General features: G+C 41.3%; 2 protein-coding genes across 6 annotated transcripts in view; one reads left to right on the top strand and one right to left on the bottom strand.

Annotated features, from left to right (window-relative positions):
* Nucleotides 1-12629, top strand: part of PSPC1 (paraspeckle component 1) — a 135824-nt gene that overhangs the window by 98974 nt on the left and 24221 nt on the right. For 3 of the 4 annotated variants that reach the window (XR_016213375.1, XR_016213374.1, XR_016213373.1), the window contains exon 7: nucleotides 8275-8378. The gene's annotated coding sequence lies outside the window, so the exon portion shown is untranslated. Of the gene's footprint in view, nucleotides 1-8274; nucleotides 8379-10006; nucleotides 10140-12629 lie in introns of those variants that run through there. The other variant, XR_016213376.1, reaches the window with a different exon arrangement.
* Nucleotides 9963-12629, bottom strand: part of MPHOSPH8 (M-phase phosphoprotein 8) — a 37796-nt gene continuing 35129 nt past the window's right edge. For both annotated transcript variants that reach the window (XR_011378893.2, XM_008259952.5), the window contains 2 exons: nucleotides 12229-12312; nucleotides 9963-11797 (listed from right to left, as the gene is read on the bottom strand). Coding sequence is in view for 1 of the 2 variants with exons in the window: in XM_008259952.5 (XP_008258174.1) it covers nucleotides 11756-11797; nucleotides 12229-12312 (126 nt within the window). In the remaining variant the exon portion in view is untranslated. The remainder of the gene's footprint in view (nucleotides 11798-12228; nucleotides 12313-12629) is intronic.

Raw genomic sequence — 12629 nt, 5'->3', positions numbered from 1 at the left:
ATAGTTATGTATACATTGTACAACAGGACTTCAAAAAAAATCTGTGAAAGTGGAATTAAAAGATGTTTCTTTTGGTACCAAAAGGTTAAAATCCATGCCTAGTTTTTCATAATACGTAGTTTCTGTGATCTTTTTGAAGATCCTTGGTGCATTGAAGCACCTGAATGAATGCAGTTTGCTCTTTAGAAAAGAGCTCCAGGGCCGGCACCGTGACTCACTTGTTTAATCCTCCGCCTGCAGTGCCGGCATTCCATATGGGCGCCGGGTTCTAGTCCTGGTTGCTCTTCTTCCAGTCCAGCTCTCTGCTGTGGCCCAGGAAGACAGTGGAGGATGGCTCAAATGCTTGGGGCACTGCACCCACATGGGAGACCAGGAAGAAGCACCTGGCTTCTGGCTTCAGATCGGCGCAGTTCTGGCCGTAGCAGCCATTTGGGGAGTGAGCCAACAGAAGGAAGACCTTTCTCTCTGTGTCTCTCTCTCACTGTGTATAAATCTACCTGTTAAATAGGAAAAAAAAATAATAATAATAACAGCTCCTTCATCATTGGTTGTTTCACCTCAGTTCAGTATTTGTCATAGATTTGGATTATTATCCCCTTCAGGCATGTAGGGAGAATGAACCTTTTTGTGTTTCATCATTATTATAGTTTTAGGCATATTAAGACAATTATTGAGCACATACAATGGCAGTACAAGGGGACTGTTCTAGGCACTGTGGTTATAGTCAAAAATACTTATTGTAGGTTGGGGAAACAAACATTTCACTTAAGCTGATTAAAAAAGGACACTGGAAAAGTTGGAAGTGACAAGGTTACAAGATGAGGGGATTTGTCTTTAAGCAAGTAGAGCAAAAGTCTAATAGAGGAGAGGGATTTTGCAATCTGTAGTAAACATTACTGCCTCCCCAGAATCCTGACCTTTTGTTCTCTTTCGTGAAATTCTGATGACTCAGAAAACTTTTTGTACTCCTTGTTGTATCTGTGCATCATACATTAAGAGGAAGGGTTTTGTCCTCCCTTACCTGACATCTAATTTTCTTCCCTGGGGGGCAGTATTGCCCTATTGAGAGTGTAAGATGTAGTCAGTGCCACTATAAGTAGCCGAGTTCTTTTTCCTGGATGCAATGTGAAATTTCTCGAGACATATGGACCAAGAAATGATGTGATCTAGTTTATGATTCAGAATAGAATTCTTCTGGCTTCTTATGTATAATGATCAAGGAGAGCCAGAATAAAATCTGGTAAACCAATTAGACCACTAAGGAGGGGCCCTGCACTGTGTTGTAGCTGGTAAAGCCACTGCCTGCAGTGCCGGCATACCATATGGGCTCTGGTTCAAGTCCTCACTGCTCCACTTCTGATCCAGCTCTCTGCCATGGCCTGGGAAAGCAGTAGAAGATGGCCCAAGTCTTTGGGCCCCTGCACCCACATGGGAGATGCGGAAGAAGCTCCTGGCTCCCAGCTTCAGATTGGCCCAGTTCCGGCTGTTGCAGCCATTTGGAGAGTGAACCAGCAGATGAAAGGCCTCTTTCTCTTTTTAAAAAAAATAGATGACCAAAAAAGAGAGGTCAAATGGTGGTGGCTTGGCCTATTAAAGATCACTATTAATAGAAGGGGGGAGAGAGAAAGAGGAGAAACACAATGCGGTCTATGAAAGGGAAGTGCCTGTATAATACTGACAAAATCTCCAGGGAAAAAATGCCCTCTGTTGGAACCCATAGAATTATGAGAAAGGGTGCATTGGGAAATTAGTAAAGTCTAAATTTTGACCCTGAGGTAAAATATTTTCAGTTTCCTGTTTTTCAGTCATATGTAAGTAGATGTTCACAAAACAAAAGAACATTTATAGTGGTTGAATGTCCAGATTTATTTCAGCCTTTATTTGGCCTCTGTGGCCATATGCCCCCGTCCAGTCCTTCCTCTACTGCAGAGTCGAGGCTGTACATTTTCTTGTTCTTCTGTAGTCGTTGTGACTGTATTAGTGTGTGAACATTTTGAGGTAAATTCTAATTCTGTTTCTGTTAGAGTGATTCTTACCTAACGTGCAATTCTCATACTGTCTGAGATAGTAAGGGAGACTATTAAGGTATGAAGACTCAGAAAGTGTTTCTGTGCTTCTGTTGGATCAGTAAACAGGCCGTTTGTCCAAGGTCACAATGGAATTACTAACAGAATCAAAATTGGATTTCTACGATTTATTTTAATTATTTGAAAGGCAGAGTTACGGAGAGAGGGAGAACTTCGTCTGCTGGTTAACTCCCCAGATGGCCACAGTATCCAAGGCTGGGCCAGACCAAAGCTGGGAGCTGCTTCCGGGTCTCCCACATGGGTGCAGTGGCTGAAGGTTGGAAGTACTCTGGCTGTCTTCTGCTACTTTCCCATGCCATAGCAGAGAGCTGGGTCAGAAGTGGAGCTGGCATGTGGGTGTAGGTGTCCAAGGTGGCAGCTGTACCACTTAAGCTATAATTCTGTCCCTTGGCAGTGATTTAATAAGCCCTGATTGTGACTGACAGTAAGAAAGAACGTTTTTAAAAAGGTGAATTCCCTGAAGGTTCACGTCTCATCTGTGGCATGGGCATCCCATACGGGTGCCGATTTGAATCCGGCTGCTCCATTTCCTACCCAGCTCCCTGCAAATGCACCTTGGAAAGCATTCTTGGGCCCCTGCACCACATGGGAGATTCGGAAGAACTCCTGGCTGCTGGTTTCAGACCGACCCAGCTCTGGCCATTGTGGCATTTGGGGCGTGAGCCAGCGGATGGAAGATCTCTTTCTCTGTCTTCTTCCCTCTGGCTCCTTCCCTCTCTCTTTAACTCTACCTTCCAAATTAAATAAACAAATAAATACATTTTTTGAAAAGATGTTGTACTCTAATGAGCTATAGTGGGTGCAGGTACCAGGAGTTTTTGCTGATGGGAGGACATTGCATTTATGAATGAAGTGAAAGCAGGAAAACAGTTTTGCTGAGACACAATATTTAGACTATACCCCTGTTCTTGTGACTTAGTTTTGTATTCTCTACATTTCGTAGACCTTGTGGCAGCCAATAACTGGGATATTGTACATTTTAAAAAGTGAGATTTTTTTAAACTTTCCGGTTTTTAGATTTCAAAGTACCTTTTAATTTCTTCAGTTTTTATTTACTTGAAAGGCACTGAAACAGATATAAATCTTCTATCTGCTGGTTCACTCTGCAAATGCTCACATAATCTGGGCCTGGGCTAGGCCTCAGTTAGAAGCCCAGAACTTAATCTGTATCTCTCACATGGGTTCCAAGGGTGCAAGTCCCTTAGCCATCATCTCTTCATCCAGGATGCATTGGCAGGAAGTTGGATTGGAAGCGGAGTAGCTGGGACTCAGTCTTAACCCACTGCATCAATCACCTGCCCCTGTAGTTCCTTTTTAGATGTGCTGGCATCCTTTGCTGCTAAAACATTTAACAGTCCTAATACATTGTTGTTGGCATACATTTCTAGTTCAGAAGTCATGTACTCCAGTGAGGAAGACGTAGTAGAGGAAAAGATCCTCTTGCCTCATCAGTGATTACATTTAGCACGTATCACTCTTGCATTTAAATAAATGATCAGCAGCTAGCAGCAGAAATTTGATATTTGAGTAATTTTCCTTATAGCATTTTGGAATTTTTTCTGTGCATGATTATATAATGAATTGTGCAAGAAGTGTTTCTGTACTAAGCTGTTTTACATTACCTTCAAAAAGATGCTATTTTTAAGTGGTTTTAAGTATATAGTAAAAATAAACTGTTAAATGTCATTTGATAATTCATTTCCAGTGCCCTTTCATGACAGATGAATGTGGTTGATATGTTAAATCAGTAACTGTTGGGGCTGGCTTAGTAGTGTGTCTGGTAAGACTGCTACATGTGACACCAGCATTCCCTGTGAGCACTAGTTCAAGTTCTGGCTGTTCAACTTCCTATCCAGCTCCCTGCTGGCACCTCTGGGAAGGCAGTGGATGGCCAAAATGTTTGGGCCCCTGCACCCATGTTGGATACTTGGACAAACCTCCAGGCTCTTGGCTTTGGGCTGGCCCAGCCCTAGCTGTTGTGGCCAATTGGGGGAGTGAACCAGTGGATGGAAGATCCCTCTGTGTTCCTTTCTCTTCCTCTCTCTAACTCTGCCTTTCAAAGAAATAAATCTTTTTAAAAAACACATAATAAAAGAATTTTTAAAAACACATATTGTAATATTCCATTTATATGTAATTCAAACCAAGGGAAACTTCCCTTCCTGATTAAGACACTCGTTAAAACACTCAACCACATATGCAATGTACCTTACTTCTGTACCAGCTCTGGCTTTTACCTCCAGCTTCCTGTTTAAAGACACTGGGAGGCAGAGATGATGGCCCAAGGCACTGGGTTCTGATCCCCCATCTGGGAGACCTGGATTGCATTCCCAGCTCCCAGCTCCAGCCCGAGCCATTGAGGACACTTAGGGAGTGAAAATCAGATCTGGTAGTGTGGCACTGCAGATAAAGCTGCCACCTTTGTTGCCAGCATGCCATACGGGTGCCAATTCATGTCCCAGCTGTTCCCCTTCTGGTCCAACTCTCCACTAATGGCCCGGGAAAAGCAGAATATGGTCCAAAGTGCTGTGCCTAAATGGCCATGACAGTTGTGTTTGGGCCAGGCTCCTCCAGATCTCTGGATGCAGGGACCCAAGGACTTGGGCCATCCCATGATGCTTTCTCAACTGCATTAGCAGGGAGCTAGATTGAAACTGGAGCAGACTGCAGTAGCTTTACTTGCTATGCCATGCCCCACAGTATACTTTTTGTTTTCAAGATTTACTTACAAAAAGGTATTTATTTATTTGAAAGCCAGTTAGAAAAGACAGATCGTCTATCCTCTGTCTGGTTAACTCCCCAAGTGACCATAATGGCCAGGACTGGGCCAGGCGGAAGTCAGGAGCCAGAAGCTTCCTCCAGGTCTTCCTACATGGGTGCAGGGGCCCAAGCACTTGGGCCATTCTCTGTTGCCTTCCCAGGCCCATCAACAGGGAGCTGGGTTGGAAGTGGAGCAGCTGGTTCTCGAATTGGCACCGATGTGGAATGCTGTTACTGCAGCCCGTGGCTTAAACCACTGCACCACGGTGCAGGCCCCAGTATACTGCTATTAAAATTTGTCTGTTATTGTATAGACCAGTGGTTTCCATATTTCTGAATTAAATGAATATGCCACATTTTGTCTGTCTGATCTTTTTATTGATGTACTAGGGTTTCCAGTTTGGGGCTCTCATGTTCATTTCTCTTGTTGAAAGTATCTGGCAACAAAATTGCTAAGTATAGGGTAAGTGTATGTATGTCACTTAGGAACTGCCAGTTTTCCAGTGTTCTAAGTCATGTACAGGATTTCTGTTGTTCTGTGTCCTTGTCAACCCTGTCAGTCATGCTAATTTTAGCTATTCTAGTGAAAATATAGTCATCTCATTGTGATTTTAAAGTCTGCATTTTTTATTACATTTGGTATTGAAAACCTATTCATATACTTTCTTTGCTATTCAGTTGCTCTTTAATCACCATGCCTTTATTGATGTTTATTTAGGTTGGGTGGTTTCTTGGCTGTCTCTTTGACCTATGATGTAAAATCAGTTTGAACAGCAATGGCTTTATTAGAATCCTGAAGAACAGATGATGGGGAATCCAGAAGTGAATATTCCTTCACATTATGTTTTTTTTTTTTTAAATACCAGCTAGAAGATGGAGCTTCTATACTAATGCTATATACTTAGTTGTTCAGTTAACTGAAATTATATTCTAGGATGTTAAGTCATTTGTTCTTGCACTGATGTCATGTATCAAAAAGGAGAATGAAGTTGTAGATATATTATTGTCAAATGCCTTATAGCTCTGCTGTTTTCATGGGCATTTTGTCATGTTTCCTTGGAAAATAATTGACCTGAATTTTTTCCCACTGTATTAGTCACTCAGTCACATGCCATTTCCTTCTTTGAAGATCTCAGGAACACTGCACAATGTTCATGATAGATGGAATTAGTTAAAAGATAAATTTTGGTGCAAAAAAATTTAGGTACATGCCTAAGCATTTTTCATTAACGTTTTGAAGATACCTCATATGCAGATTTAAAAATTATTTCAATCAAAATAAACTAATTCCATTTTCCTTAAACTTTTTGAAGTACCACTGTATCAAGCTGTTTTTCAATGCCATTATTAAAATCTTGTTTGAATTGTAACATTCATGTTATAATTTGAATAACTCAGCCTCATTTTACAGTGGATTAATATATTTTATACATACCTTCCTTTTTTTTTTTTTTTAAAGATTTATTTATTTGAAAGTCAGAGTTGCACAGAGAGAGGAGAGGCAGAGAGAGAGGTCTTACATCCGATGGTTCACTCCCCAGTTGGCTGCAACGGCCAGAGCTGCGCCGATCTGAAGCCAGGAGCCAGGAGCTTCTTCCAGGTCTCCCACGCGGGTGCAGGGGCCCAAGGACTTGGGCCATCTTCTACTGCTTTCCCAGGCTGTAGCAGAGAGCTGGATTGGAAGAGTAGCAGCCGGGACTGGAACCGGCTCCCATATGGGATGCCAGCACTTCAGGCCAGTGTGTTAACCCACTGCGCCACAGTGCCGGCCCCACATCCCTTCCTTTCAATTTCTGTATATGATTCATCTGTTGCATGAAATGTCATGCATGAATGATGAGACGTTTCTACCCTGGGGAAGAGGGCATCTTTAAGCTGGGAGAATACTGTGTATTGTTTCGTAGCTGAATATTCCCTTAAGAATGAAGCTTTACTGTTTTTTTGTTTTAGTTACCAGAGAAGTGTATGTAGCACTGACCAGTTATATTTCAATCTTAGGATGCAGTTACAGGAAACTTCTTTTTGCCTTTAAATAAAATTTTTTTTGTTTATTTGACAGGCAGAGTGACATAGAAGCAGGCAGGGGGCGGGGGCGGGAAAGGAGAGGGAGGAGAAATTCAGTGAGCAAGCAAGAGGAGAGAGACCAAATGGCTGCAAAGACTTGGCTGGTCAGGAGCCTGGAACTCCATCTGGGTTTCCCCATGTGGTTGGCTGAGACCCAGGTACTTGGGTCATCTGCTGTTGTTTTCCCTGGTAGACTAGCAGAGAGCTGAGCAGCCAGGGCTCGCTGGCATTGCAGGTGAAGGCTTTACCATTGTGTCACAATGCCAGCCCCAAGATCAGAAAATATTAAGTCCTTCTGTCCTAAGTATCAACTTTTCTGCCCTTAACAGATTTTTTAAAATCCCCAAATAGTGCCTGTATAGTAGCTCATTGTGTTAGTCCTGATTACAGTTAAACCTTATCACTTATTTTTAAGACTGTTTAAGCAGAACTTAAGGGACTGTTTGGCTGTTAAATATTAAGAATAATTAATAATTTTGACAACTAGAACTTGGCTAAATTTCTGAGATTACTTTTCGAGGTGTCAATAGAATTCCGTGCAAATTACAAATTGGTATGTTTGACAAGTAGAAAAGGTTTAAAGTGTGTATATCATTGTGTTGTTGAGATGACTTAAATAATCCTGTTATCCAGTTGATTTATGCTTCTACTTTTGTCATCCTTAACTTTATCAAAGGAAGATGCGTAAGTAAATGAAAAACTAACTTATGAGTACAACTGGATTTAGGAGCAGGCCTCTTGAAATATCTTGTAGCAGAGTGCTAGCTGCAGGTAGATATAAAAATAAGTGCGCTGATTTATGGTGTACTTTGTTTTGAAACATGAGAATACTTTCAAAAAGTATTTTTCATTTTGCTGCGAAAAAATTGAAGTCCTTGAAGTGTTTTCACTATGTGCATTTTCCATGAATTTTTTGGAAATCCCTTGTATTTAAGATTCTATATTGGGTTTCATTGAGGAGTGTTAGGTATCAGTGAATCATTTTAAATTACTAGCAAAATTTTATAGATGCAGGAGAGCTGTTCAAGACATTCATAGAAAATGTTTTATGGAAAAACTATTTACTGATGTGAAGTATTTTGCACAGAATAAACTTAAAACATTGTAAAAATTAATTTTCATCTTATTTATCCTGGCTCATCCACTGGCCAGATGAGAACTTAGTCTGGGTCTCCCACTGTTGCTGTCACCTGCTGCTCCCAGCGTGTGTGTTAGGAAGGAGCTGGAATTGGGAGCAGAGCTGAAGCTCAGCACTTCAAACAAAGGATAGAGACATCCCAAGTGGAGTCTTTACTGCTACGCCAAACACCCATTCTTGAAACCAAGTTTTAAAAAGCTAAATCTGATTTTATTGTATTTCTAGGGGGAGAAAAGAAAACATGGCTGAAGCTACCTAAGTTCAGCAACTTCTAGAGAAGTTCTGAAGAGTCTGAAAACCAGGAAAGCTCAACACATGCTCCCTTTCAGGTCAGTTGGCATCTATTCTTGTTTTGTCAAAGCTCCTCAAGATCGATTTCTTTTATCAGTCTTCCTGATTCCAATCCTTTAGACTACAGTGAACATACTGGTCCCAGGGTTTTATTTTTTTTAAAGATTTATTTATTTGAAAGAGTTACACAGAGAGAGGAGAGGTAGAGAGAGAGAGAGAGAGAGAGAGGTCTTCCATCTGGTGGTTCACTCCCGAATTGGCTGCAATGGCCGGAGCTGCGCTGATCCGAAGCTAGGTGGCAGGAGCTTCCTCTGGGTTTCCTTCCACTGCTTTCCCAGGCCACAGCAGAGAGCTGGATTGGAAGTGGAGCAGCAGAGTCTTGAACCGGTGCCCATATGGGATGCCGGCACTGCAGGCTAGGGCGTTAACCTGCTGTACCACAGCGCTGGCCCCAGTCCCAGGGTTTTAATAGAGAACAGTGTGGATGAAGCCTGTCTATAAGACTAGTTGGCATATTTTCTGCTCCAAATTGCTGCCCTCTGTTTTCTTTAGAGAAAAGTGGACTAAGAGGAGAAAAAAAAAGAAAAAAAATACCCTATGGTCTTTAATGATCCCCAAACTTAAAAAGATTAGTGTATAAATCTTCAAAGTATAAGAATATAAAATCATGTCAATGATAGGTGACTAGGTGCATTGCTTCTTCTGCTGTCCAGCTGTTTGAGAGGATACCCACATTTCCTTTTCTTTCATTAGGCACACAATATAAAATTGTATGGGAACATTTCATTATTGTAATCTTTTCAACAGAATTCCATCTTAATGGATCCAGAAAGTATTAATTTAAGCCATTTGATCTTGTGAAGATAAATGTCATACTGCTACATATATGATGGTGGGGACCAGGGGTAGCAGCACTGAAAACTTTTTGGAAATGCAGCAGCTCCAAGTAGGACAGAGTCCTATAGAATCCGAATGTCCATATTAACAAGACCTTCCAGGGTTTCTATCTACATCTTGTTTGAGAAGCCCTGATGATTCTGTACTTTTGAGGAAATTAAAAATATTCTGACCTGGTGCAGTGTAAAACTTAAGAGCTATTTTGTATACTATTACCCAGTTCTAGAGAATTAATCTTGTGCTATGCTTCCCATACCTGGCACCTAACCCAGCATTATCATCTAGGAATTTGCTAAGAAATCATATTCACAGGCCCCATCTGTTGCCTGAGGATGGGATCTCCACCTCCCCCCTTTAAGGATTTATTTAGTTGAAGGTTAACAGAAACACATCATCAAGTGGCCACAACAGCCAGGTCTGGGCCATATTAAATCTAGGAGCTGGGAACTCAATCCTGGTCTCCCATGTGGGTGGCAGGGTCCCAAACATTAGGATGTTTGTTCAGAAATGTAAAACGTGTAAAAAGACTTAGAAAGCTTCAGATACCGACCTCTGATCCTCCTAGGCTAGTGGGTGAAGAGGATCAGGATAGAAGTTGAAAATTCTTTCTACCTTTACTGGACAAGAGGATTGCTTTGGCCTTGACCTACAGTTGTAAGCAAATCTGTAAATCTGCTGGTGCTGCTTGAGAACTGTTTTGCTATCCTGAGGAATCAGGCTCATACTTTTTTTTTTTTTTTTTAAGAATTTTTATTCATTTATTTGACAGGTAGAGTTACAGAGAGTGAGAGAAAGTTCTTCCTTCTGTTGGTTCATCCCCCAAATGGCTGCTACGGCTGTTACCACGCCGATTCAAAGCCAGGAGCCAGGCCCTCCTTCCTGGTCTCCCATGCAGGTGCAGGTGCCCAAGCACTTGGGCCATCCTCCACTGCCCTCCTGGGCCACAGCAGAGAGCTGGACTGGAAGAGGAGCAACCGGGACTAGAACGCGGCACCCATATAAACAGCACTAGGTACAGTGCCTGACAGAATCGCAGGTCAGCAGAGAATCCGCACACCAGCAAGGAACAGTTCTGGAGGCAAGAGTGTCTAGCTTATTCAGGTCCTTGCCATCCATAAGAAAGCAGAAATTCCACCACTTCCATACTTTTACTTACCCACTCAGACACGGGCTTTACCTTGCTGTCCAGAAGCTAAGTGATAGAGCTAAAAAACTATATTCAATTGCATGGCTCTGTTGTATTCCTAGTAGACACATTGTTATTCAGGGAACACCTGTAATCTTTGTGGACTTTCCACAGCTTCTGTATTTCTGTCTAAACTCTTAAAGGAACTATAAATTTTCTACTTAATGTATATCTTAGTTCTGCTTTCTTGATAAGGCATGCATTTAAAAATTCATTCTTTTATCCAGTTGAAGATTACTGGCTCACTTAGTGTTCTGACCTGCACTATTACTAACTCAAATCTTCTTGAGTTTCCAGCTCAGCCCCCCTGAAACCTATGAAACGCAGTCAGTACTATTACATGATTCAGTTTAGTTGAAAAAGTCTACTGCAGCCATCATTGAGCTAGTAAACCACACAGTCAGTGCCCACATTGGAATCCTGAAGCTCGAAATATGAAGTGTCTTTTATTGAGAAATGCATAGGAAAAGGCAGTTTTAGGCTGTTCAGTAAAAATGGTTCTTTGATATGTGTACACAATGGATCTACCATAATGTTGCACTCAGAAAACTTCCTTAATCCAGAAGGGGCTTCATGTGTATTTGCCAAATACCTCAGTGGAAGGATGGACCAAGGATGACACCTCTGGTGTCACCTACAGAGGCAGTAACTTGTGTGTTGATATGACACAGCACCAGCACGGCAAAGGCTCAGTGAGTGCTGCAGACAGGCACAGGAGCTACCATTTCAAAATTATTTAGTCTGAGAATAAGCAGATCTCTTTAAGCTTTATTATGTCCTGTTTACATTCTTGCTGCTTCTTAGACCCTTGTTACCTTCTGAAAGGATAAGGTCATGTGTGGAGACCTCCCTCCCATCACCATGTTGGATGGGATTAGTCATCCTTTGGGGCAGCAAATCCACATTTATTCAGTAAATTGCCTGTAACATGCCTCTCTTGTTTTGATCAGCTACTTTACACATAGCTTTTTTTTTTTTTTCTTTTTAAGCACAGAAATTCACCAGGGCTAGTAGAAAATTTCAAGTAATAAAAAACTCATTTTCTTAAATAATCCTCATGTATATCATTCCACATTGTGGAAAAAATCAAATATGCAGTCTGGACACATTGTTGAAGTTTCCAAATATGTCACCCATACTTACATCTGTATTTTATAACATATTAGAGCCACCATGCCCCCTTACAAACTATAATAGATGACAGGCTAAAATTCCAAGGGGTTTACAGATGAAACCTGACATTTGAAAAGATGTGCCAGAAGAATTCCAAACTGCTCCCAAGATAGAATTTAGGGGTGCATCTGAGAACTTCATCCAGTCCTTCTTATGGGGTCACTGCAGCTGCACTCTGTATGCACCTATCAGCAACTTGACCTAGGAAGAGAGAAGCAGCGTGTGTCAGCAATAGCCGGAGTGACTGACTTGGTTATCAGTTCACATCACAGTTACTGTGATTTTAATAAAAACTGCACGTGTTTATGACTGAGGTCATTCAATAGCTATTATCGGATAGTATTTCAGTCGAGCTTTCTGTCACAGAGACATCAGTGACCATCTGGCAATACTACTTGAAAGCCCAGCACAGGACTCAACACAGCTGGAGAGCTGCTCTTGGCCCTGATCTTCCCGTATTATTTACATTTGGGCTTTATAGTGTACCCAGCATCACCACCCTGGCATACTTGTCTCCAGTACATGTGTGCACACTGTACTTGGCAGGAGGAAGGAACACTGTGACATTTTTCTAATGATAACATAACCTGGCGTAACAATTTGAGAAAACAGTATGAAGAAAGGATTTTCACCTTTGCTGAGGGTGCTTCCGTCAACCTTATGAAGAGTTTATTGGGGCCCGCAACAGGGCTGAATGAGTAAACAAAATGACTATCCTATAGTGGAAAAGACAGAAAAAAGGCAGTATTTTTAAGATGAACTGCTACATCTAGACTATAATAATGATTTTAAACAGGCACAAGAAATTACTAAGACTCTAATGATAGAAAAGAATCACTTTTTTAATTTTATATGAGTCAATATGGTATAAATTCTTTTCTCTCCAACAAAATCCAGATAAATCTTTGGAGTCAGAACATACACAGCAGTAGTGTCCATATACTCTTTAATTTTGCTGAATTTAGCCCAAGGAAAGAATTCTAAAAGTGGCAAAAAAGGGATGTGTTCAAATATTAGAGAAAAAATTTTATGA

Source organism: Oryctolagus cuniculus, chromosome 9 (genome assembly GCF_051225735.1).
Source record: "Oryctolagus cuniculus isolate XC-2025 breed Fujian yellow rabbit chromosome 9, ASM5122573v1, whole genome shotgun sequence".
Classification (NCBI taxonomy): Eukaryota; Metazoa; Chordata; class Mammalia; order Lagomorpha; family Leporidae; genus Oryctolagus; species Oryctolagus cuniculus.
Note: the sequence above shows the minus strand (reverse complement) of the source record. Positions and strands in the feature narration are given on the sequence as shown.